This window comes from Lolium perenne, chromosome 5, assembly GCF_019359855.2.
Source record: "Lolium perenne isolate Kyuss_39 chromosome 5, Kyuss_2.0, whole genome shotgun sequence".
Lineage (NCBI taxonomy): Eukaryota > Viridiplantae > Streptophyta > Magnoliopsida > Poales > Poaceae > Lolium > Lolium perenne.
Window position 1 is genome coordinate 134,264,022 of NC_067248.2, and position 26,046 is coordinate 134,290,067.

Genomic DNA, 26,046 nt, shown 5'->3' on the forward strand with positions numbered 1-26,046 from the left:
ACACATAGACATAACTTTGATAATCAACATAACAAGTATTCTCTATTCATCGGATCCCAACAAACGCAACATATAGAATTACAGATAGATGATCTTGATCATGTTAGGCAGCTCACAAGATCCGACAATGAAGCACAATGGGGAGAAGACAACCATCTAGCTACTGCTATGGACCCATAGTCCAGGGGTAGACTACTCACACATCACTCCGGAGGCGACCATGGTGGCGTAGAGTCCTCCGGGAGATGAATCCCCTCTCCGGCAGGGTGCCGGAGGCGATCTCCTGAATCCCCCGAGATGGGATCGGCGGCGGCGGCGTCTCTGGAAGGTTTTCCGTATCGTGGCTCTCGGTACTGGGGGTTTCGCAACGGAGGCTTTAAGTAGGCGGAAGGGCAGGTCGGGGAGGCGGCACGAGGGGCCCACACCACAGGGCCGCGCGGCCAAGGGGGGGGGGCCGCGCCGCCCTAGGGTGTCGCCACCTCGTGGCCCCACTTCGTCTCCTCTTCGGTCTTCTGGAAGCTTCGTGGCAAAATAGGACCCTGGGCGTTGATTTCGTCCAATTCCGAGAATATTTCGTTACTAGGATTTCTGAAACCAAAAACAGCAGAAAAACAAAGAATCGGCACTTCGGCATCTTGTTAATAGGTTAGTTCCAGAAAATGCACGAATATGACATAAAGTGTGCATAAAACATGTAGATAACATCAATAATGTGGCATGGAACATAAGAAATTATCGATACGTCGGAGACGTATCAGCATCCCCAAGCTTAGTTCTGCTCGTCCCGAGCAGGTAAAACGATAACACAGATAATTTCTGGAGTGACATGCCATCATAACCTTGATCATACTATTTGTAAAGCATATGTAGTGAATGCGGCGATCAAAACAATGTAAATGACATGAGTAAACAAGTGAATCATATAGCAAAGACTTTTCATGAATAGCACTTCAAGACAAGCATCAATAAGTCTTGCATAAGAGTTAACTCATAAAGCAATAATTCAAAGTAAAGGTATTGAAGCAACACAAAGGAAGATTAAGTTTCAGCGGTTGCTTTTAACTTGTAACATGTATATCTCATGGATATTGTCAACATAGAGTAATATAATAAGTGCAATATGCAAGTATGTAGGAATCAATGCACAGTTCACACAAGTGTTTGCTTCTTGAGGTGGAGAGAAATAGGTGAACTGACTCAACAATGAAAGTAAAAGAATGGTCCTCCATAGAGGAAAAGCATCGATTGCTATATTTGTGCTAGAGCTTTGATTTTGAAAACATGAAACAATTTTGTCAACGGTAGTAATAAAGCATATGTATCATGTAAATTATATCTTACAAGTTGCAAGCCTCATGCATAGTATACTAATAGTGCCCGCACCTTGTCCTAATTAGCTTGGACTACCGGATCATCACAATGCACATGTTTTAACCAAGTGTCACAAAGGGGTACCTCTATGCCGCTTGTACAAAGGTCTAAGGAGAAAGCTCGCATTGGATTTCTCGCTATTGATTATTCTCAACTTAGACATCCATACCGGGACAACATAGACAACAGATAATGGACTACTCTTTTATGCATAAGCATGTAACAACAATTAATAATTTTCTCATATGAGATTGAGGATATATGTCCAAAACTGAAACTTCCACCATGGATCATGGCTTTAGTTAGCGGCCCAATGTTCTTCTCTAACAATATGCATGCTTAACCATAAGGTGGTAGATCGCTCTTACTTCAGACAAGACGAACATGCATAGCAACTCACATGAAATTCAACAAAGAGTAGTTGATGGCGTCCCCAGTGAACATGGTTATCGCACAACAAGCAACTTAATAAGAGATAAAGTGCATAATTACATATTCAATACCACAATAGTTTTTAAGCTATTTGTCCCATGAGCTATATATTGCAAAGGTGAATGATGGAATTTTAAAGGTAGCACTCAAGCAATTTACTTCGGAATGGCGGAAAATACCATGTAGTAGGTAGGTATGGTGGACACAAATGACATAGTGGTTGGCTCAAGTATTTTGGATGCATGAGAAGTATTCCCTCTCGATACAAGGTTTAGGCTAGCAAGGCTTATTTGAAATAAACACAAGGATGAACCGGTGCAGCAAAACTCACATAAAAGACATATTGTAAACATTATAAGACTCTACACCGTCTTCCTTGTTGTTCAAACTCAATACTAGAAATTATCTAGACCTTAGAGAAACCAAATATGCAAACCAAATTTTAGCATGCTCTATGTATTTCTTCATTAATGGGTGCAAAGTATATGATGCAAGAGCTTAAACATGAGCACAACAATTGCCAAGTATCACATTACCCAAGACATTATAGCAATTTACTACATGTATCATTTTCCAATTCCAACCATATAACAATTTAACGAAGAAGAAACTTCGCCATGAATACTATGAGTAGAGCCTAAGGACATACTTGTCCATATGATACAGCGGAGCGTGTCTCTCTCCCATAAAGTGAATGCTAGGATCCATTTTATTCAAACAAAACAAAAAACAAAAACAAACCGACGCTCCAAGAAAAGCACATAAGATGTGATGGAATAAAAATATAGTTTCAGGGGAGGAACTTGATAATGTTGTCGATGAAGAAGGGGATGCCTTGGGCATCCCCAAGCTTAGACGCTTGAGTCTTCTTAGAATATGCAGGGGTGAACCACCGGGACATCCCCAAGCTTAGAGCTTTCACTCTCCTTGATCATGTTGCATCATACTCCTCTCTTGATCCTTGAAAACTTCCTCCACACCAAACTTAGAACAACTCATTAGAGGGTTAGCGACAATAAAAATTAACATGTTCAGAGGTGACACAATCATTCTTAACACTTCTGGACATTGCATAAAGCTACTGGACATTAATGGATCAAAGAAATTCATCCAACATAGCAAAAGAGGCAATGCGAAATAAAAGGCAGAATCTGTCAGAACAGAACAGTTCGTATTGATGAATTTTATCGAGGCACCAGACTTGCTCAAATGAAAATGCTCAAATTGAATGAAAGTTGCGTACGTATCTGAGGATCACTCACGTAAATTGGCATAATTTTCTGAGTTACCTACAGAGAAAACAGCCCAGATTCGTGACAGCAAAGAAATCTGTTTCTGCGCAGTAATCCAAATCTAGTATGAACTTTTCTATCAACGAATTTACTTGGCACAACAAAACACTAAACTAAGATAAGGAGAGGTTGCTACAGTAGTAAACAACTTCCAAGACACAAAATAAAAACAAAGTACTGTAGGTAAAAACATGGGTTGTCTCCCATAAGCGCTTTTCTTTAACGCCTTTCAGCTAGGCGCAGAAAGTGTGTATCAAGTATTATCAAGAGATGGTGTGTCAACCTTACCTTGGGCTTTACCCTTACCTTTCTTATTGTTTTTCTTTCCCTTTGATTTAGGAAATATATGATTTCCTCCCGGTGTAGAGGTGAATTCCAGGGTGCCTTCTCCCACATCAATGACTGCTCCCAATAGTTTCAGCAGGGATCTTCCGAGTGTGATTTTTCCTGTCCCTACGCATTCAATAACAAGATAATCAATGGATATTGTTCTTCCAAGAATGGTTGTATGCACACCTGCGGCTATTCCCTTAGGAATTATAACAGAGTTATCAATGAGAGTTAATTCTTCTCCTCCTTCATCGATTCCCCAAAGTTTCAAAGATTTATAAATGCTCTCAGGTATAAGGCAAAATTCAGACATAATATCACAGTTGGCACGAAGAGTTCGATCACCGATAACAATTTTAACAGTAGGATCCCACAATGAAAGTTTAGAGTTCACTAAAACTTGTTCAAGACGATTACGAACATGGCAATAGTTATCATCCAAGCGAGATGTACTTATCTCGAGATTGTTTAATCTATTATAAATGCTAGTGAGGGCTAAATCAAAGTTATTAGCTGAATCATGTGATGCAACCAACTTCTTTATGGCATTAAAAGCTTGATCCCCATTGCAATGAAGGAAATCTCCTCCCACTAAAGTATCCAAAGCATATCTATAGCGAATCATAAGACCAAAATAAAAATTACTAAGGAGCAAACTTAGAGTCATTTGAGGTTCAGTTTTACGATAAGAAGTAAAAATTCTAGACCAAGCATCCTTAAAACTCTCCTCATCCCCTTGTTTAAAAGTGAAGACTAATTCTTCAGGCGAAGAAGTAACAGGTTCAGAGCTAGACATGGTAACAAAAGTAGCTAATTTTTTTGTATTTTTAATATAGAGTGCAAGACAGTAAATAAAGCAAACTAGATAAAGTAAATGCAAGTAACTAATTTTTTTGTGTGTTTTTGATATAGCAAACAAGATAGCAAATAAAGTAAAACTAGCAACTAATTTTTTTGTATTTTGATTTAGTGCAGCAAACAAAGTAGTAAATAAATCTAAGCAAGACAAAAACAAAGTAAAGAGATTGGGATGTGGAGACTCCCCTTGCAGCGTGTCTTGATCTCCCGACAACGAGCGCGAGAAAAAGAGCTTGATGGCGTGTAACTCACACGTTCGTTGGGAACCCCAAGAGGAAGGTATGATGCGCACAGCAGCAAGTTTTCCCTCAGAAAGAAACCAAGGTTTATCGAACCAGGAGGAGCCAAGAAGCACGTTGAAGGTTGATGGCGGCGGGATGTAGTGCGGCGCAACACCAGGGATTCCGGCGCCAACGTGGAACCTGCACAACACAACCAAAGTACTTTGCCCCAACGAAACAGTGAGGTTGTCAATCTCACCGGCTTGCTGTAACAAAGGATTAACCGTATTGTGTGGAAAGATGATTGTTTGCAGAAAACAGTAGAACAAGTATTGCAGTAGATTGTATTTCAGTATAGAGAATTGGACCGGGGTCCATAGTTCACTAGAGGTGTCTCTCCCATAAGATAAACAACATGTTGGGTGAACAAATTACAGTTGGGCAATTGACAAATAAAGAGGGCATGACCATGCACATACATATTATGATGAGTATAGTGAGATTTAATTGGGCATTACGACAAAGTACATAGACCGCTATCCAGCATGCATCTATGCCTAAAAAGTCCACCTTCAGGTTATCATCCGAACCCCCTCCAGTATTAAGTTGCTAACAACAGACAATTGCATTAAGTATTGCGCGTAATGTAATCAGTGACTATATCCTTGAACATAGCACTAATGTTTTATCCCTAGTGGCAACGACACATCCACAACCTTAGAACTTTCATTTTGTCCCAGATATCAATGGAGGCATGAACCCACTATCGAGCATAAATACTCCCTCTTGGAGTTACAAGCATCTACTTGGCCAGAGCATCTACGAGTAACGGAGAGCATGCAAGATCATAAACAACACATAGACATAACTTTGATAATCAACATAACAAGTATTCTCTATTCATCGGATCCCAACAAACGCAACATATAGAATTACAGATAGATGATCTTGATCATGTTAGGCAGCTCACAAGATCCGACAATGAAGCACAATGGGGAGAAGACAACCATCTAGCTACTGCTATGGACCCATAGTCCAGGGGTAGACTACTCACACATCACTCCGGAGGCGACCATGGCGGCGTAGAGTCCTCCGGGAGATGAATCTCCTCTCCGGCAGGGTGCCAGAGGCGATCTCCTGAATCCCCCGAGATGGGATCGGCGGCGGCGGCGTCTCTGGAAGGTTTTCCGTATCGTGGCTCTCGGTACTGGGGGTTTCGCAACGGAGGCTTTAAGTAGGCGGAAGGGCAGGTCGGGGAGGCGGCACGAGGGCCCACACCACGGGGGCCGCGCGGCCAAGGGGGGGCCCCCCCCTAGGGTGTCGCCCCCGCGTGGCCCCACTTGGTCTGCAGTTCGGTGTTCGGGAAGCTTGGTGGGAAATAAGGCCCCGGGGGGTTGTTTTCGTCCAATTCCGAGAATATTTCGTTACTAGGATTTCTGAAACCAAAAACAGCAGAAAACAGCAACTAGCACTTCGGCATCTTGTTAATAGGTTAGTTCCAGAAAATGCACGAATATGACATAAAGTGTGCATAAAACATGTAGATAACATCAATAATGTGGCATGGAACATAAGAAATTATCGATACGTCGGAGACGTATCACTCATCAAATCAGGAGATGCCCAGTTCATCTACTCAGGAATTATTTCCTGAACATACCTCTATTTCAGAAGCCTATGCATCTCTGGATACTGACTACTGGAAGGAAGCTGTCTGTAGCGAGATGGATTCCATCTTAGCCAATGAAACTTGGAAAATAACTGATCGTCCTTATGGGTGCAAACCTGTAGGATGTAAATGGGTGTTCAAGAAAAAGCTTAGGCCTGATGGTACTATTGAAAAGTACAAGGCACGTCTTGTGGCCAAGGGTTATACCCAGAAAGAAGGTGAAGATTTCTTTGATACATACTCACATGTTGCCAGATTGACCACGATTCGAGTGCTACTATCCTTGGCTGCCTCACATGGTCTTCTCGTTCATCAAATGGATGTTAAGACTGCTTTCCTAAATGGAGAGCTTGAAGAGGAAATTTATATGGAGCAGCCTGATGGATTTGTAGTACATGGTCAAGAAGGAAAAGTGTGTAAATTACTGAAGTCTTTGTATGGGCTTAAGCAAGCGCCTAAGCAGTGGCATGAGAAGTTTGAAAGAACTTTAACCGTTGAAGGCTTTGTTGTAAACGAAGCTGACAAGTGTGTATACTATCGCCATGGTGGGGGCGAGGGAGTTATTCTTTGTCTCTATGTCGATGACATATTGATATTTGGGACCAACCTTACTGTGATTAAGGAGGTCAAGGAGTTCCTATCTCGTTGTTTTGAGATGAAGGACTTGGGAGTAGCTGATGTGATCTTAAACATCAAGCTGCTGAAGGATGACGATGGTGGGATTACATTGCTTCAGTATCACTATGTGGAAAAGATCCTGAGTCGCTTCGGGTATAGCGACTGCAAATCTTCTCCAACGCCTTATGATCCTAGTGTGATAATTCGTAAGAATAAAAGAATTGCTAGAGACCAATTGCGATATTCGTAGAGCATTGGCTCGCTTATGTATTTAGCCAGCGCCACGAGGCCTGACATCTCCTTTGCTGTAAGTAAACTCAGCCGTTTTGTGTCTAGACCTAGAGATGTTCATTGGCATGCTCTTGAGAGAGTTTTGCGCTATTTGAAATGCACTGCGAGTGATGGCATTCACTACACTGGGTATCCAAGGGTACTTGAGGGTTATAGTGATGTAAATTGGATATCTGATGCTGATGAGACTAAGGCCACAAGTGGTTATTTGTTTACACTTGGAGGTGGCGCTGTTTCCTGAAAGGCTTGCAAGCAGACCATCATTACGAGGTCAACTATGGAAGCAGAACTCACATCATTAGACACAACCACTATTGAAGCAGAGTGGCTTCGTGAGCTCTTGATGGACTTACCTGTGGTTGAGAAACCAATATCCGCTATTCCTATGAACTGTGATAATCAAACTGTGATCGTCAAAGTAAACAGTTCCAAGGATAATATGAAGTCATCAAGGCATGTGAAGAGGAGACTGAAAACTGTCAGGAAAATGAGAAACTCTGGAGTTATAGCGTTGGATTATATCCATACGTCTAGAAACCTGGCAGACCCCTTCACAAAGGGACTATCACGAAATGTGATAGAAAATGCATCGAGGGAGATGGGTATGAGACCTACACTATGAGCTGCCCACGGTGGTAACCCACTCTATGTGATTGGAGATCCCGTGAATTAGAGCTGAGAGACAAGCTGTTAGTCAACTGGGAGGAGAGTATATATATCCTTATAGCAATTTTACTACTCCGTAAGATGCAATACTCTACTAATCTGCATGGCAGGTTGATAATTATCTTAATGTGTTCTAAGTGGCTTATTTTAGCAGAGATGTTGTCCTGCAGGATATCTTTTGAAGAACATACCTATATGAGTCTGATTGTTAAATGTTGCAATCTATGAGAGTTGGGTGCTCTCTAATAAACTCATTAAAGGCCATGGAGTATGACGTATAAGATCCAAAACGCGAGGAAGCCTCGCGGCAGCCTAGTATCGGTCTAGGCTTTGTATGAAGCTAGTGCGCAGAAAACTTGTAGTTCAAGGCATAGTCCACTATCCAAGTTGCAATCTAGTGTAATATAAAGCTTTAAGTGGAAGTTCAACTTAAAAGTCTCCACGACATACGGGTATATAAAATAATGTTCTGGAAACTTATTGATGAGATGTGCCAATGAGAGTTTGTGGGAGATTGCTGAAAGTTTTGGGCATTTGGCCTTTCGCCCATGGCCCATTATCAAATTCTGAAACTCACATGGCCCATTCCAAAAATCAGTGGCAACACTAGTGGGGGCTAAAGTTTAGTCCCACATTGCTAGTTGGGAGAGAGCTGGAGTGGTTTGTAAGGTGGGCTGTTCTAGCACTTGTATGTGAGAACTAGAGAGCCCTCGCGCACTCCTCCTCCTCCTCGCTCATTCATTCATCACGACGCGCCGTGGGTTGTTGGATTGAGCCGAGCCGAGAGCCTATCTTTTGTTTTGCCGTTTGGAAATTATTTCGCATTAATTTTGAGTCATTAATGGACGCGTTACTCAGCCGTTTTGCCTTCCAGTTTTTCTAGATCGTGGCTGTGCTGACTCGGACGTGGGCTGCGCCCCACGACCTTCCCGAAACGCACTACATAAGACCCTACGCAACCCTAGCCGCCACACCCAGACGTATACGCGACTACCTGTTTCCAGTTCATTGCGCCGCCGCCTTCGTCTTCCTCATCCCGTCCATCGGCGTGCACCGACTACCGGGACAGTAGGCCTCCAGAACCCTGCCTCGTGAAACTGTACGGGTGAGGTGCAATCAGGTTTTTGGGGAGCGCTCCGGCGCGAATACTGGCATCACGACGTCGTCATCGGACGATGAGTTCCTCCACACCGACAACTTCTTCCCGGACCTCAGCGACTTCTTCGGCAACCTCAACATGAGCGACAACGATGCTGCTGCGAAGTATGTGATCTTGTCGTTTCTCTTCCAGTTTCTGTTAGAGTTTCTTTTTCTAGTTTATGTGGTAGATGCGATCGGTTTGTCTTGTTTAGATCTGATATGTTCATCTACCTATCTACCTTACTAGTCTGCACGATTGGTTTATTTGTTATTTTCATAATCATAATTTATCAATTACTTGTACGTAGTATTTCATATGGATATTTGTTTATATATTCAACATGAAGGAGTCCTATATATGTGGCACCGTGGCATTCAGGGACTCGGATACCATATGTATCAGGTCAGGACTCGGTTACAATGGTAGCAATACGCTAACTCTAACAAGAACGGCAGCGCTCCGTGACGCTTGGCGTCATCTCTCTTCTTAGGAAACATCCATTGTGCAAAGGACTTGCATGGTTGCGCGCAAATGAGCCCATGTGAGCAGTGAGCATCTAGCAATCAACTAAGACGAAGATGCAACACTCCGTAGCAGCGAAGTATCTGAGTCGGAGCATGGGCAACGGGGCAGTACCCTACCTGCAGCCTTATGTTTTCCACGTAGAAAATACATTACTATATGAAATGGTAGACATCGAACACAACTATCCAAAGTACCTCACGAAATGGTCTACAAAGCTTGACCCAAATCAGGTTTCTCAGCTCTCTTTTCTCCTCCACCCCTCCTCACCTTTTCTCATTTCGTCTACTACCACGGCCGGAGTACTTTAGACAGCAAAGTGGCGGGATCTCCTGCTGGAGAGAGCTTTACTCTGCAGGTGTCCGATTCAGCTGATTTAGGCCGTCCGATCCGACGTGGGTAGCTGGAGCAGTTGTCCGCGGTGGAGCAATGCATTGGCCATGCGCTTAGGTTTCCCGTCCCGGCCAGCCCCGCTTAATGGCAAGAGCATGCCATTCCAAGACAAGCAGAGAGAACAATTCCGGGCCTAGCTATCTCCTGCACACGATCGAGACAGCCAGCACTGGCCGGCCGTGCGCAAGAGCAGCTAACTTAACTTACTGAGCGCCATGATCAGCCTCAGTCCCTTAATAAGACAACTAAGCTAGCGCATTGTTGTTGTATCAAAAGTTCGTGGAGATCAGTGATCGATGACCCTCTCGACTCCAGACACATACATGCATAATGGAGGAGAAGTTGGAAGTTAATCACGACCCATGAGAAGAGGCTCCCGCGTTACCGGCCTAGTATAGAAGAGGAGCTAGCATAGACACAGGGATCGATTCGTCGTGTTCGCTCGTTTTTTCCGAAGGGCTACCATTTCCGGCGGCGTGCAGCAGAGAGCAGACGAGACTTCCGCATTTGCAATGGATCCAACAACAGCCCAGCTCCTCACTCCTTCCCTTAGCAGACGGCGCAGCAACAGCTAGCTCATTCTCCACCGAGCCTATCCTACCATCGCGCGCGCACCCCTTGTCCCCACAGTCCACACCCATCACGCCGCCCGTAGGAGGCTTGCTACCGCCGGCCGTGCTCGCAGACGAACAAGGTTTTGCTCCGGCGACAGAAAGATCGAAGACTCCGGCGGGCGAGCATGGACGGCCGGGTCTCCCCGGGACGGGTTTCCCAGGTTTCTGTCTTTCTTCCCGTCTTTCCCTCCCCCTCGTTTCTGTGTTTCTTCTGCATGTTTCCATGGATGGACCTTCAGTGGCATTAGGGCTATGAACTTGCAAACTCAGTTCATTTTTCCCCCGTCTATCAACTTTTGGTGTCCTTCCCGTAGTGGAGTAGCGCAAAGCCACCTGCGCGCGATGCTCCACATGTAGCGGTCCGCGGTCGCCAGAGTGACCGCGCCGCCCGTAGGAGGCTTTGTTATCGCCGGCCGTGCTCGTCCTCGTAGACGAACAGGTTTGCTCTTTCCGGCCGATCACGGCGTGCTAAAAAACTTGTTCAAACCGCCAATAGAAAAAAGTCTAGGGGCCATTGTGAAACTTTGCGTTGCTAGTTTAGCAGAGGAGCCTCCAGTTCGTACACTTTATGAAGAAAACCCCCTAAGACATTTACATAGCTGGAATACATCCCTCCAGCACTGTCTTAAACGGTCAAATCACGCCGACGAGTACCAGACTCGCCGCCGCCGCAATCCACCTCGCCGGAGATTTGCTTACTAGCAACGTTTTACTGGACTTTGCATACACGAATTAGATGAAATTCTTGATGATTTTTGCCCTTTCTCCTCATTTGCAAATTTAATAATTTAATTAGTAATGAACTCCAAAAAATACTACTACAAGAGACCTAAGTATCCTTTTTTTTTTTTTTTTGCGAATTAGAGACTTTCGGCTGGAACCAAAGCTAGTACTGTAACTAGTTGGAACGAACCGGCTCGGTCAATCGATTCCACCATCAGCCCAGATCTTCACTTCTTTCCCCTTCGCCTCGATGGCGAGCAGAGAGAGAGAGGTCAGCGACTTCAGGCGGGAGCATCGCCGCCGCCCACAGACCGCCACGCGCACATTGTCCTCCAGACGGGGGAGACCATGGAAGGCGCGCCCCGCCGTCCCCCGGCCACCACGCGCACGCGGCCCTCCAACCGGCGGCGACCGTGGACGGCGGAGGAGCTGCAGAGTTGCCGCCGGCCGGACAATGGGCGGAGGGAGGGGCCCTCCTAGAGGCCACCTCTCGGAGTTCAACCTGTGAGTTCGTTGCCTGTTAAGTCCGAAGTGAGCACAGCAGCATTAGAAATTTAGAATGTTTTGAGGTCAAAGCCAGATCGAGCACTTAGTTGCTATCTTACTCGACTCAACTCCTCCTCGAAATAGGCTTACTCGACTCAACTTACACATTTACACTGCCGGAATCCCGTTAGTCCAGCTTATCTAAGCACACAACATATAGTGTTTCTTATATTTACAAAATCAACTCATACCTTGTTACTCTGCTAGCTACAACCAGCCTGTGTGGCACAAATGAATGAAATCATGCACATTGTGTTTTGTTGTTGTTATTTGTCTAGTTACTAAGCCAGAATGAACAAAGCATGCTACAAGTATAGGGTAGCCAATAATTCATCAGTTTGTCCGAACTTTTTGTTCTCTGCACCCATTGAAACTAGTGGTGCTAGAGAAAATTTATCTAGCCAAATTTCATCCTGAATTGGTTGTTTTGTACAACCACTACATGTATATTTACAACATATATGCATGCTGGAGGTGCCCTGTTGTGTCCTTGTATCAGATTTGAAATTTTTGACAGCATCCATCCGTCCATATATATCACAAAAACTGAACGTACTAACTTTTTTTCAGCTTGAAATCAAGATGAGTGTTTTATGCTTTCTGTTGCTAGTCTTAAGCGCACAGGCGCTCGACGAGGTCAAGGTCAACTCTTTGGCCCGTCGGCCCATTCCAGCCAATTTATTCGGAATCTTCTTTGAGGTGGTTGCTGCCTTCTCAAGTTCTCCTTTGCAAATGCCATTTTGTAAGGCGCCCACTAATCTATATGTACTTATAATGTAGGAGATCAACCATGCAGGAGCTGGTGGATTATGGGCAGAGCTAGTTAGCAACAGAGGTACTTCAGTTCTTCTTAACTAGCAAATTTATATTTTTCTTCATGTAATCCATCATTAGGGTATAACATTGCTCTGCGGCCACCCTCCAGGTTTTGAAGCTGCTCCATCAAAAATTGACCCATGGTCCATTATTGGAGATCAGTCTTCAATTTTTGTGGCGACAGAGCTTAGCTCCTGTTTCAACAAAAATAGAAACGCTTTGAGAATTGATGTACTGTGCGACAAATGCCCATTTGGCGGTGTTGGGGTTTATAATCCTGGGTTCTGGGGCATGGTACGGATTTAGATTTGCTAAATTCCTCTTTAGCATGAACTGAACCTTATCCAATTTAATGTTAAATTTTCATTTTCAGAACATTGAGCAAGGAAAAAGCTACGACCTCGTGATACATATGAGATCAGCTGAATTCGTGAATCTGACTGCCTTGCTCACCTGCTCAAATGGGCTGAGCAACGACACAGCTGTGGTTATTAGCTCAAGACACTTGACATATACCGATTTGTCAAACTGGGAAAGGATAAAGGTGGAATTATTTGCTCACCAAACCTGTCGGACTGGAAGACTTGAGCTGAGAAGTTCTAACAGAGGCAGGTTGTGGCTAGACCAGGTCTCGTTGATGCCATCTGAGACTTACATGGTACATTTGCTAACAGTCTTTTTTTGAATTATTCAGTGTTCATTATTTCATGCCAGCCCCTCGTAGTTTACAGGATTTGCAAATGCAGGGACACGGTTTTCGCAAGGATCTGATGAGCATGCTGCTGGATCTACAGCCGCGATTTCTCAGATTTCCTGGTAGGCTATCTTTCTGGAATCAGCTATTGAAACATGCAGAATATTTATGTTGACAATGTTTATGGCATTACGCTCTATGCAATTGTTTCTCACTAAACTAAACTACTACTACCATGACAGGTGGTTGTTTTGTAGAAGGAAACATTCTTCAAAACCGGTTCATGTGGAAGAATACGATTGGTCCGTGGGAACAAAGACCAGGTCACTATGGAGACGTTTGGAATTACTGGACCGACGACGGGCTTGGCTATTTTGAGTTTCTTCAGGTATGTGTTGATAACCTCATTATAGTTTTAGCCCCTATGCATTACCACATCTGATTGTATATTTCTTTCGAAATGGTCATGAAAGCTTGCTGAAGACCTTGGTGCTGCCCCAGTCTGGGTGGTCAACATTGGTAAAGAAGCTTTGTATTTTTGTTTTGATTTTCACCTTCTATTGTTCCTTTAATCATGATGCTAGTATAGTAGTATACTCACAAGCTGCTCTGAGATCTTATATTGAAATTTAGGGATCAGCCACACTGATGAAGTCAACATCACTGACATCGCTCCTCTTGTGGCGGTATGTTTCATCTCCCTAAGATCTTCACCGTTTGGATAAACGCTTCCTGATACAATATGAATTTTCCTTCTTGATGTGTTTCAAGTAATTGTTGAACACCAATACCATGCGCTGTTCCATGCCAAAATTTCAGTCACGTGCGTTTCAAATGATTTTGAGTTCTGTTGTGCTGTTATAGGATGTACTGGATAGTCTCGAGTTTGCGAGAGGGAGTTCAGAATCAAAATGGGGCACTATTAGATCCGCGATGGGGCATCCTGAACCTTTTCCAGTAAAGTATGTTGCACTTGGGAATGAAGATTGTGTAAAGAACTCTTACAGAGGTAAAGTTTGATTAACATTTGCAGTCCTAATACATATCAGCTAAGACTAAGATCTTGCTTTGACATGAAACTATTTAATGTTTTTGAACAGGACATTACCTCAGGTTTCACAGTGCAATAAGAAAGGCTTATCCAGACATTGAAATAATTTCGAACTGTGATGGCTCAGCTAAGCCACTATATGATCCTGCTGATTTCTATGATTACCATGTAAATTGTCTTGTCACGAATTTTATATTGTCCATTCTTGATTGAATACTGACAAATGTTGAGTTTATTTGTAGATCTATGAAAATGCTACTGTTGTTTTTCTGAGCAAGAATAAATTCGACAATGCACCACGTACTGGGCCCAAGGTAATTTGATGTTCTACATAAAGTAATGAGTAAGTTACTCAAAATCACAACTTCACAAGAACTTATAACAGTTTACCTCAATTTTGGAATTTTCCTGGAGATCACAAATTTGTATTAATTAGCCTAAGTGATTTCATGCTCTACATAAAGTAATGAGTGAGTTACTCAAAATCATAACTTCACAAGAACTTATAACAGTTAACCTCAAATTTGGATTCTTTTTCTAGGCATAAAAACTTTATTATAATTATTTACACATCACCCAAGCTGGACAGTTAAGTAAAAAACTGGCTGGTCAGACCCACCCATAATTTCCTATTGGGGTGCTTGTTTCCATCTATGCATCGTGCCCATGTAGGTGCTGACATGTTGACCAGACTGGTCAGGTGGGCCTTTAATTGCTTGGAAACAGTTCGTTTGGGTATTGTGGGAGTAACCAGAATAAAAGTTGGGAAAATTGAAGTCCAAAAGCTGATGAAAACTGATATAAGTTCTCACGATGTTGTGGTTTTAAATAATTTACTCTAAAGTAATTTATGTTTTTAGCAAGGTTTGTTAGTTGTAATCTACAGATGTTGGATACGCAGAAAGTACCTGAGCACCAAGCTACTGACATCGAAATGATCCTGTTGCAGGTGTTTGTCAGTGAATATGCTGTTAGAGATGCAAGAGATGGTCTTAATGGAAGCCTTCTTGCTTCATTGGCAGAGGCAGCTTTCCTTATTGGATTGGAGAAAAATAGGTGATTTTCCTATCTCTGTGGATGGTTATCCCTCCCTTTCTTTAGGTTCTGGGGAAACAGTTCATTTATCCTGTAGTTTTCTGTAGTAACTACGTAACTACGTGATTGCATTACTGTACCAGTAAGTCTGTTGTCGCTTTATCTGGTCAGAGCGTAGATGAATATTATTTCCCCTTCCTGTCTCTTGGTCCGTGTAGCAGTTCAGGCAGTTTCTTTTCGCACTAAATACAAATCCTGCCTGTACTCTGATAAAAAGGAAATTACAAGGAAACGAGATTCAGTAATCTTGTGAATATTTGCATCTAGCAGCAAGAATGTCTTACTGAAATGGCTCTCTGCTTTTTTTTTTTTTTTTTGCAGTGATCTCGTTCAGATGGCAAGCTATGCCCCACTTTTTGTGAACGACAACGATCGCAAGTTAGTATCCAAGGCTTCTTGCCCTGTTCATTGTATTGATGATAATTGCAGTGACAATGCGCAAATGTAATTGCAGCTGGATGCCAGATGCGATTGTCTTCAATTCCTGGCAGCGATATGGAACTCCTAGCTACTGGATGCAGACATTCTTCCGTGAATCCAGTGGTGCTGTGATTCATCCTATCGAATTCAGTTCCATCTACTCCCAACAGTTGGCAGCATCTGCGATCACCTGGCATGGCAGGAAGAACAACTTCATGAGAGTGAAGGTAAAGTCATGTGGTTTGTCAACTCTTGGAATAACAATATGTTTAGATCTCTGTACTGATCTGCCCAAGGTTTTCGTCAGATTGTAAACTTTGGGTCAAATGCTGTGAACCTGACGATATCTGTAACTGGACTTCAAGTTGGTATCAATAGGGCCCGATCAACTGTCACTGTTCTCACATCAAGGAATTTCCTGGATGAGAACTCTTTCAGTCATCCAAACAAGGTAAGGCGATCGCTAATTTGATTGCAATAGCTTCTACGTGTAATATCCCTAAGGGTTCTACCTCTAGATCTCACCAGATTTCTCGAAGAGATCTGAATCAGAGAGAGAGACGGGTGGAGAAAAACAGAGAGACGGGTAGAGATAGCTTTTCTATTCATTCAACGCTGATCTCTTCTGTCTACACACGAAGCTATTTATCCCCTCCACTCTTGGCCACACTGGGCCATTTTACAATCGACGGCCCACTCTACAGCCCAACACAACACACACACTCAACTATTATCAGTTCGTGTCATGATGATCATCAGGAGTAGGCATCGTCGTGACAGTGCCGCCGCCTTGAGAACCAGACTGTCCCCAGGCTGGTGCATCCTTGAATCGAGCACGGAGGACCTCGTAGTCTTCCCAGGTTGCCACTTCCACCGGGAGCTTAGCCCATTTGATTTTAACCTGGAGATGAGCAGCATTTCCGCGCTTGACGAGACGGTGTTCCAGTATTTCCTCCGGGTAAACTGCCTCCGCATTAAGCTCAACTGGAACTGGTAGAAGGAAAACACTGGAGTATGATCAGGAACAAACGTTTTAAGTTGAGATACATGGAAAACTGGATGAATCGTGCTAGATGGCGGCAGCTCCAGTTTATATGCAGCAGATCCAATTCTTGACAGTATCTTGAACGGACCGTAGAATTTGTAAGCAAGCTTGGGGCATGGACGACTGGCCACTGACGACTGTGTGTATGGCTGCAATTTGAGAAATACACTGTCACCCAGCTTCATTCGCTGCTGAGCTCTCTGTAACTGACTGCGAAGAAATTCAGTAAACAGAGCAGGCTCTTGAAGCAACTCGAACAGATCAGTATTAGTAGTATTAGGCACTGCTGGAACAAAACCAATGTTTGGTTCATGACCATATAGTGCTTTGAATGGAGAACATCCCAACGCAGTATGGTGACTAGTGTTGAACCAAAGCTCAGCTAGAGGCAGCCATTGAGACCATTTTTTCGGCTGATCATGAATGGCACACCGAAGGTACATCTCTAAACACTGATTGGTACGCTCTGTCTGTCCATCTGTTTGAGGGTGATAGGCAGAGCTCATTTGGAGTTCAGTATCTAGAATGTGGAACAACTCTCTCCAAAAATTGCTTGTAAAAACCTTGTCTCTGTCAGATACAATAGACACTGGAATGCAATGCAGTTTCACTACTTTATCCATGAACTCCTTGGCCACATAGCTTGCTGTGAAGGGATGCTTAAGAGGAATGAAATGGCTGTATTTGGTAAATCTGTCAACAACTACCAAGATACAATTGTAACCCTGAGAAGTTGGTAAGCCTTCCACAAAATCCATGCTAATTGCCTGCCAAGCACCATCAGGAGGTTGGAGAGGGGATAGTAGACCCGGTAGCTTACAGTGCTCATGCTTGGCTTGTTGATAGACCTGACACTGTTTAACAAAATTTTCCAGTCCTGGTTTCAAACCTGACCAAGTAAAGTGTTTCTTCACCCGTTGGTAAGTGGCTAACATGCCTGAATGCCCTCCCACCGGTGCTGAGTGGAAAGCTTGAATGATCTTTGTTTGCAAGCCAGAATTCCCTCCGACCCAAAACTTTCCCTGATATCTGATCAACCCATCCTGCAAAAGATAACCTTGGTGATCAGCAGTTGTAATTGCCAGAGATTTGAGCAATTCTTGAGCTGTTGGATCCATTTCATAGGAATTCAACACCTCCATAGGTTGAGCGACTGATACTGCTGACAGTTGCATAAAATGACCAACCCTGGACCAAGCATCAGCAGCCACATTGTCAACCCCTTTATTGTATATAAAACTGTATTGTAAACCAATAAGCTTAGTCATTGCTTTCTTCTGTAAATCAGAGCCCAACACTTGATTCTCCAAGTAACAAAGACTTTTGTGACCAGTTTTGATCACAAACGGACCATTCTGCAAATAAGGCCTCCATCTAGTCACAGCCAACATAATTGCCAGAAACTCTTTTTCATAAATCGACAATTTCTGATTTTTGTCACACAGCGCTTTGCCAAGGAAAGCAATGGGATGCCCTTGTTGACTGAGAATTGCTCCAATCCCAGTAGCACAAGCATCTGTTTCCAGAAAGAATGGTAAGGAAAAATCTAGAAGAGCCAGAACAGGAGTATTAACCAATGCCTGCTTAAGGGTATTGAAAGCCTTCTCACTGTCTGCAGTCCAAGCAAAGGACTTTTTCTTGAGAAGATTAGTTAGTGGTTTAGCAATAATACTGTAGTGTTGGACAAACTTCCTGTAATAACCAGTCAGCCCTAGAAACCCTCTCAACTCAGTAACTGTGGTAGGGAGTGGCCACTGTAGTACTGCTTGCACTTTATCTTCATCTGTGGCAACTCCTTCTGAAGAAATAGTATGGCCCAGATATTCCACTTTGGATACAGCAAAAACACATTTGCTCCTTTTCGAATATAATTTGTGTGAGTGTAACACATTGAAAACCATTTCCAAGTGCTGAGCATGCTCAACTAAGGATTTACTATAGACCAAAATGTCATCCATAAAGACAAGCACAAACTGTCTAATATATGGAGCAAACACAGAATTCATCAAGCACTGAAAAGTGGCTGGTGCATTTGTTAGACCAAAGGGCATTACCCTGAACTGCCATGGTGGGTTTTAAAAGCCGTTTTTAACTCATCAGACTCAATTTGATGGTACCCAGACCTGAGATCAAGTTTTGAGAAGAACTTTGTGCCAGCTAGCTTGTCCAATAATTCATCCACAATTGGCATAGGAAACTTGCTCTTAACTGTAATTGCATTTAGGCGTCTGTAATCAACGCAAAAATGCCAAGTGCCATCCTTTTTCCTGACCAACAACACTGGAGAAGCATAAGGGCTCATAATTGGGACAATAAGGCCAGCTGCTAACATCTCGGAAACTTGTCTCTCAATTTCTGTCTTTTGAAATGGAGCATATCGGTATGGTTTGGAATTTACCGGAGCAGCATCAGGCAATATATGTACAACATGATCATACTCTCTGTGTGGTGGTAAGGTCTGAGGATCCTCAAAGACAGAAGCAAATTTGTTGATAACAGATTGTATGATTGGAGGAGAGTGAGCTGATACAGTCGCCATCACAGGATCCACTAGTACTGTAGCCCAAATATCATTTCCTCTCTGCCATTTAACCACTTGAGCAGCGGGCACTTCAGTAAGGGAAGTAACTAGTGGAGCAGTTGTCATGCCCTGCAACTTGATCATATCCCCTTTGTAATTGAACATGAGCCACTTGTCCTGCCAATGACAAGTCATTTCTCCCCATAACTGCAACCAATCCATACCGAGAATGGCATCATATCCACCCAGCTCAAGCACTTTCATATCATATTGGAATGTATGTCCCTGTACCCACCAGCATAGGTTGGAAACTTGCTTGTTACAAATCATAAACTTCCCATTAGCCATTTTGACTGATGTTGTTGGCAATGGCTGTGTGTCGCACTGTAATTGTTGAACAAGAGCGGAGTCAATAAAGCTATGAGAGCTACCAGAATCTATTAGAATAAGCATCACTTTGTTGTCAACCAAGGCCCTGAGCTGAAGGCAATTGGATGCCACTGTGCCGGCCAAAGCATTCAAGGAAACATGCATTTGTGACTCTTCATCAGTGTCTTCGCCCCGTGAGATTGCATCTAACAATTCATCAGACAGAATTTGGACTTCTTGAATTGCTCTGACTTGTACTGGAGCTTGCCCCGCACACTGATGGCCTGGCACATATTTCTCGCCACAGCGATAGCACAAGTTATTGGCACGTCGATAATCCTTCAACTGCTTTGCTTTCCATAAATCACCTTTCTCAAAGCGAACACCCGAGGAAGAACGCTGACTAGGATTGTCATAGCGCTGGAACTTGTTAGGTTGTGACTTGGCTCTGGCCAATACTCCCTCTTGTACATGTGCAAACAAACAAGCTTGCTGCACTGTGTTAGGCATCTGCACCTCAACTGCTGCTTTGAGCTCATCTTTGAGGCCATTGAAATGAGAAACCAGCATCAGTCCACCGCGTCATGAACATGCATCATACAGTCGAATTCGGTACACAAGCAGATCAAACTGACGACGGTATTCAGTCACTGACCTAGTTTGACGCAGAGCTAACAACTCCCTGTTCTTATCCCGCTGGTTATCACACTCAAATTCTACCAGAACATCAGCACAGAACCTATCCCAGTCATGGAAACCCACAAGCTGTTTATATGATTGATACCAATGAGCGGCTCCTTCACGCAAATACATTGTAGCAGCAGCTACTCGAAATCCCACAGGAATCTGATAGAGCTCGAAGAACGTGTGACAAGTATCAATCCAAATTCGAGCATCAGTACCATCGAATTTTGGAAAATCCATTTTAGGCACCCAATGTTTGCGGCGACTCGAATCCGATCCACTCCCAGAACTCTCAGCACAATCATGAACTATGGGTGTTGGAGGAGGAAATTGAACCTGGGGCCCTGGACCCTGAGCCTTCAACTGAGGTTGTGGACGACCATGGGGTGGGGGTTGAGGTGGGAGACCATGGTCTGGTGCCTTCCTAGATACGCCCGCGTCATGACCAGCACCCGCCGCTGCTGAGTCCGCCACCACAAAGCCGAGATGCGTGCCGCCGGGTCCACGAATCCCCGGTCCTTGGCCGCTGCCAGGAACGACCCGTGGCGGAGGTGGTGGTTCCTGGACAATGTTCGTCTTCGGGGCCATAAGGGCGTTGGCCTGATCTTGCTGGACCTTGCCGATAGATTCGAGTGACATGTCGACCTTGACCTGCATCCGGTCCAAACGGACTGACTGCTCTTGCAGTTGCTGCTGCAACTCGACGAACTTGGCGGTGAGGTCTGCTGACTGCGTCCCAAGGTTGACGTTGAGGACCTCGGTCAACCGTGCCTCCATCCCTTCCATCGATTTGACAACTTGACGCACCACCAACGAGGGCTTCTTCGGCGCCGTGTCGATGAACTCTGCTAAGTCAATCAACCTCAGATCGGTATTACGCTAGCAGAACGAATCCGCCAACAACCTCTTGTTGGAATTATGATCAAAGCCGAGCGAGAGCGAGGAAAAAAATCGACTGCTCTGATACCAGATGTAATATCCCTAAGGGTTCTACCTCTAGATCTCACCAGATTTCTCGAAGGGATCTAAATCAGAAAGAGAGACGGGTGGAGAAGAACAGGGAGACGGGTAGAGATAGCTTTTCTATTCATTCAACGCTGATCTCTTCTGTCTACACACGAAGCTATTTATCCCCTCCACTCTTGGCCACACTGGGCCATTTTACAATCGACGGCCCACTCTACAGCCCAACACAACACACACACTCAACTATTATCAGTTCGTGTCATGACGATCATCAGGAGTAGGCATCGTCGTGACACTACCCCGGCAGACATTCCAATTACAGAATTCTGAAGCGTTAGGAATCTTACAAACAGGTGTTTCAGTTACAGAATTCTGAATGTTAGCAATCTTGCAAATAGGTGATTCAATTACAGAATTCTGAACGTTAACAATCTTGCAAACGTATGTGCAGGTCGTGCCGGTTAGAGGCAAGCTGCTGACTGCTGCGAAGGAGATGCACGTGCGACTGGCTCCTTACTCCTTCACGTCCTATGATCTTGCTCTAGATCATAGGACGTGAAGGAGAATGATGGAGCCTACGGCTGTCTTGGGTCTTCACTTGTTAGAATTACTAGTTAATTCCCCGCGTGTTGCTGCGGGTATTTGAGATGATTTTCCTGATGCAAAAAACAAAAACCATCTATGAAATTAATACTCATTTGCATTGTGTCGCTGTGGCATGCTAGTTGCTCGGCAATATATACTAACCATTCCTGAACCTTATCCTTGTTACCACTTGCAGACACCATTATTCAGAAGATGTATTGAGTAAGGGTATATGTGTACTCGATGATGAAGATGCAACTTTTTTTTTTCCAAGTGATTGGCTTACACGGGTCGCAAAAAAAAAGAAAACAAGCATACATGTCCTGTTGGTAAATCAACGAGTGTTCCTTTCATATTTTCTGTGAGTCTGTGACTTCATGAGTTCATAAACATGAGTAAGGATGAAGATTGAAGACAAAATATGAGCTGAACGGAGCATTGATCTGGATCGGAAAGTTCAGAAGAAAAATATGTAAGCCGGACGACAGCTTGACAAGCGCCTCACCTCGCTACTCGCTACTCGACCATCGCCTCACGCGCCGTCGACAATCCTTCAGCCTTTTTTGCTTTCTGTGTTGCCTGTGACGCGGCACGAACCGCATGGGGCGAAGAGCACGGGGCATGAGTGAGAACCGGTCAACCGGACGGCGTCCCATGGCCAGGGTAGCGAGAGCGCAGCAGCAAGCACGTCAGCAGGAGGCGACCGCGACCAGGCGCTGGCGACGATGAGCGGGGAACCAGGCGGCGACCGTGACCAGGCACTGCCAGCGACGAGCGGGGCACCAGGTGCCCAGGCGGCGACGATCAGTAGTGTTGCGACAAGACGAATTGCTTCTACTTGCGGCGACGATCTTTAGTAATAGTAATGCCTGATGGCGGACCACGTACAGTCCAATGGCCTCGTTGCTTGAGAGCAAGGATCCCTACAGAGGTGCTAGTGGAGATGAAGTTTTTGCACGGAAGGTAGGGTATATAATGCCTCGGCAACTTCCAACTTCTAATCAATTAGAATCTGAAGGGGAGACGTTTCTAGAATAATAAAAAATAGTGGGCTTATGCGATGATAGTGGGGAGAGAAGAGGTCCTGTTGCCGTTTGGTTTTCCTAAAAGATCAGCTGCGCACTTCAGGCTACCATGAAAGTAGGGCTGGGACTATTTATTCCTGATTTGGAGGTACGTATTTCTCTAAAAAAATTACTCCCTCCTCCACGGTATATAGGGCGCACTTCCATTTCTTAGTTTTTCCACTACCTGCACTTCTAAGGAGTATTAGCATTAACTACCCAAATTAAGTGGAGCGTTTTGGCCCACAAATTGCTCCTCTTCCTGGTTTCCTTTCGGCTGTGTAAAACGTGATTAGGAATGTTGCATGCAAGTGTGAACAGAATGGAAAGTGGGTGCAGGAAAATCGCATGCAAACATGCAGCGACATGGCCCTTCCTTTTGATTTCCCATCCCTGCCTCTTCTTCTCCTTAGCAGTATATAAACATAAGAAAAGAGGCCATCTTCAACAGAGAGAAAACTCCATTGATAGCTTTGTCCACACTATCACATGGTTTTAGCTCCCATGCCCCCCTTAACCTGTAGATATAGAAACACATACAGTAAGTAGAAATGAACATGAACAAATATTTGCAAGTTACTGACACTAGTGACCAAGAAAAATTTGCACAAACCTATTGCGACTTCTATTTTGAGCTTGAACCCAGTCAACATAAGCCCAAACACCAATCTTGCAATCAAATACACAGTTGCCTTGAGCATCATACCTTGGCCTTGCCATTGCGGACAAGAACATGATCTTTTGAATGTGATTTTTATGCTTGCATTCTCGCTCTAGTGCCTTCTCTCTATGACTCAAATACATCTTCTGGGTCTTCCTCGTGCGGTGAAACCACTTCTAATCGATGTGAACAACATTCATAGCAGCCTTGAAGATGGGATCATCCTCTAAGCTACATGGCTCGAGCTGCCTTAGTGCATAATCCACACGTGCCTTTTTGTTTTCTTCCGTTAGCAAAGGCTTTAGTTCACTTGTTATTCGTCGAATTTGTTTCTCCTTCAACCTACAAAATATATCATGCAAAATCAGAGAGAAAAATAGGTGAAACATCATAGAAAAATGGGTGCAATATCAGAACAACACACACCTTCGCCAAATAGTTGTTCTTGTCATGTTCATATGTCCAGCAACTTGTTCAAGTGTTGTTCTCTCTCCAGGTGGGATTTCTTCCAACGCCTCTATGTTCCATGGTAAGCTTCTTCCTTCCTGAATTCAACTTCCGATTGTTTTTTAATGAAGTAATGCCTTCACCCTCTTTAGACTCCTTCCATATCCTTTGAACTATCCTCCTTGGACATTTTGCAGCTTCTGCAACAGCTTTTGAAACTCCACGCTTCAATCTACTACCCGTGCTATTACGCTCAAGGATCATTGCATATATATGGCGCTTGGCGCTTGTCTTGTGTATGGTAGTGCCTTCTTCGTATCTTGTTAGCCATAGCATCTAAAAATATATTGAAAATAAAATAGATAATTAGAAAACAAATTTGTAGAATTGTACTCAAACCAAAATTTGCTCAAGTTCTACTTACTCAAATCAATTTCCTTGCGCTCGAGGATACTCATCAGCATGTTCAAAGTTGGGGTTGTAACCAGTACCTCGGTAGCCAATGCTCTCTGTAGTACCTTTGATTGAAATAGAAAACAAGAATATGATCTAACCAAAATATACACTAGAATTCCAGTACAGTATAGTAGATGATCTAGTAATACAAGTTCTACAACTTCCAGTACTAAGAAACCATAGCTGATCTAAAACAAGCACTAGTGCAGTACAGTAGATGATCTAGTAATACAACAACTATATGATCTAGAAAAACATCTACATCAGAGCTGAATGATCTACAATCCAGAACTACTACAGTGTACAAGAACTAGTATAGTGAACGTACGTGATCTAGCAATCTTAAACTAGTACAAGAACGAGTAGATGATTTACCTGTTCTGTTTCCATCGCCTGAACCCTCTCCAGCCGTGATGCCATTGCTGCTCCCTCCTATCCGTATGCCACCAGTGCCGTTGAAGAAGTTGAAGCCCCTAGACTCGCTGCCGCCGAACGAGATGCCGCCGCCACCATTGGAGAGACTGAGACCCACGAAAGCAGGTTGGTCATTGCCGCTGATAGAATGTGTATACCTGTATTGTATGTATATGTACTAGGTCGGTTAGGTTTCTTGTATACCAAGATAGATCTCACCTACCGTCATGTATATCTTGTAACTCAAGGCTATTAGCCTATATATATGAACACACCGGCCCTCATTAGGTGTTGTGTGATCCAATCTATTTCATCTACTTCCTAATTCGTTTATGGTATCAGAGCTACAATCCTAGGCAAATCGCTTCCGCATCCTCCTCATCACCGGCATGACTTCTCCGACCTCCTCCCCCGCTGACACCTCGAGCGCGATCGTCAACGCCTCGTCCGCGGGAACTGACGCATCTTCAGCACGGTAGATCATGACTGGCCTCTCTGGCTCTCCATCGCTCATGGCGGGACTCACCTCTTCATCAGCTGGCGCCACCATCATCTCCCCACGCGACCTCGCGGCCTCCATCACCATCAAGCTTACCGGTGAGAATTACCTGTATTGGCATGCGCGGGTTGCTCCTCTCCTCCGAAGCTTTGGGCTCATGGGCTACGTCGACGGATCCGAGCCCTGCTCCGCCGACATGATCACAGTGGACGTCTCTGGCAAGCCCGTGCAACAGCTCAACCCCGACGCCCAGAGGTGGGCCAAGGAGGATCAAGCCATCCTCTCCGCCTTTGTGTCATCCATGACGGAGGGGGTGGTCGGCATGGTCTTGTTCACCGCCACCGCTCATGAGGCACGGGACACGCTCGCCGGTGCCTTTGCGTCCACGTCGATCGCCCGCGCCAATGGGATCCGCACTTAGATGCAAGATCTCAAGAAGAAGGACATGCCTGTGAGCACCTACTTCCATCGCATGAAGACCCTCGCCGACACGCATGCCTCCATCGGGCAGCCTCTTCGGAACGAGGAGTTCGTCTCCTACATCCTCTCCGGGCTCGACATCGACTACGACG

General features: G+C 44.3%; 2 protein-coding genes across 3 annotated transcripts; one reads left to right on the top strand and one right to left on the bottom strand.

The window, feature by feature from the left end:
- Nucleotides 1-10,244: 10,244 nt before the first annotated feature.
- Nucleotides 10,245-22,184, top strand: LOC127299960 (alpha-L-arabinofuranosidase 1). Of its 2 annotated transcripts, none has more exons than XM_051330022.2 (17): nucleotides 10,245-10,579; nucleotides 12,258-12,386; nucleotides 12,468-12,522; nucleotides 12,613-12,797; nucleotides 12,877-13,161; nucleotides 13,250-13,319; nucleotides 13,440-13,585; nucleotides 13,671-13,716; nucleotides 13,831-13,883; nucleotides 14,062-14,206; nucleotides 14,298-14,416; nucleotides 14,491-14,562; nucleotides 15,198-15,304; nucleotides 15,665-15,721; nucleotides 15,798-15,990; nucleotides 16,071-16,214; nucleotides 21,800-22,184. In XM_051330022.2, the coding sequence occupies exons 1-17, from the start codon at nucleotides 10,544-10,546 to the stop codon at nucleotides 21,905-21,907; spliced, it is 1,950 nt and encodes a 649-aa protein (XP_051185982.1). In that variant the 5' UTR covers nucleotides 10,245-10,543; the 3' UTR covers nucleotides 21,908-22,184. The 2 variants fall into 2 exon arrangements, with proteins under 2 accessions (XP_051185982.1, XP_051185983.1); XM_051330023.2 differs by lacking the exon at nucleotides 10,245-10,579 and adding an exon at nucleotides 11,338-11,645.
- A 302-nt stretch (nucleotides 22,185-22,486) lies between these two features.
- Nucleotides 22,487-25,489, bottom strand: LOC139831601 (uncharacterized). Its single transcript, XM_071820900.1, is given in 8 exon segments — nucleotides 22,487-22,784; nucleotides 23,447-23,515; nucleotides 23,611-24,000; nucleotides 24,085-24,185; nucleotides 24,187-24,424; nucleotides 24,560-24,623; nucleotides 24,937-25,133; nucleotides 25,341-25,489. Coding segments are annotated over 8 exon segments (1,506 nt in total).
- Between the last annotated feature and the right edge of the window lie 557 nt (nucleotides 25,490-26,046).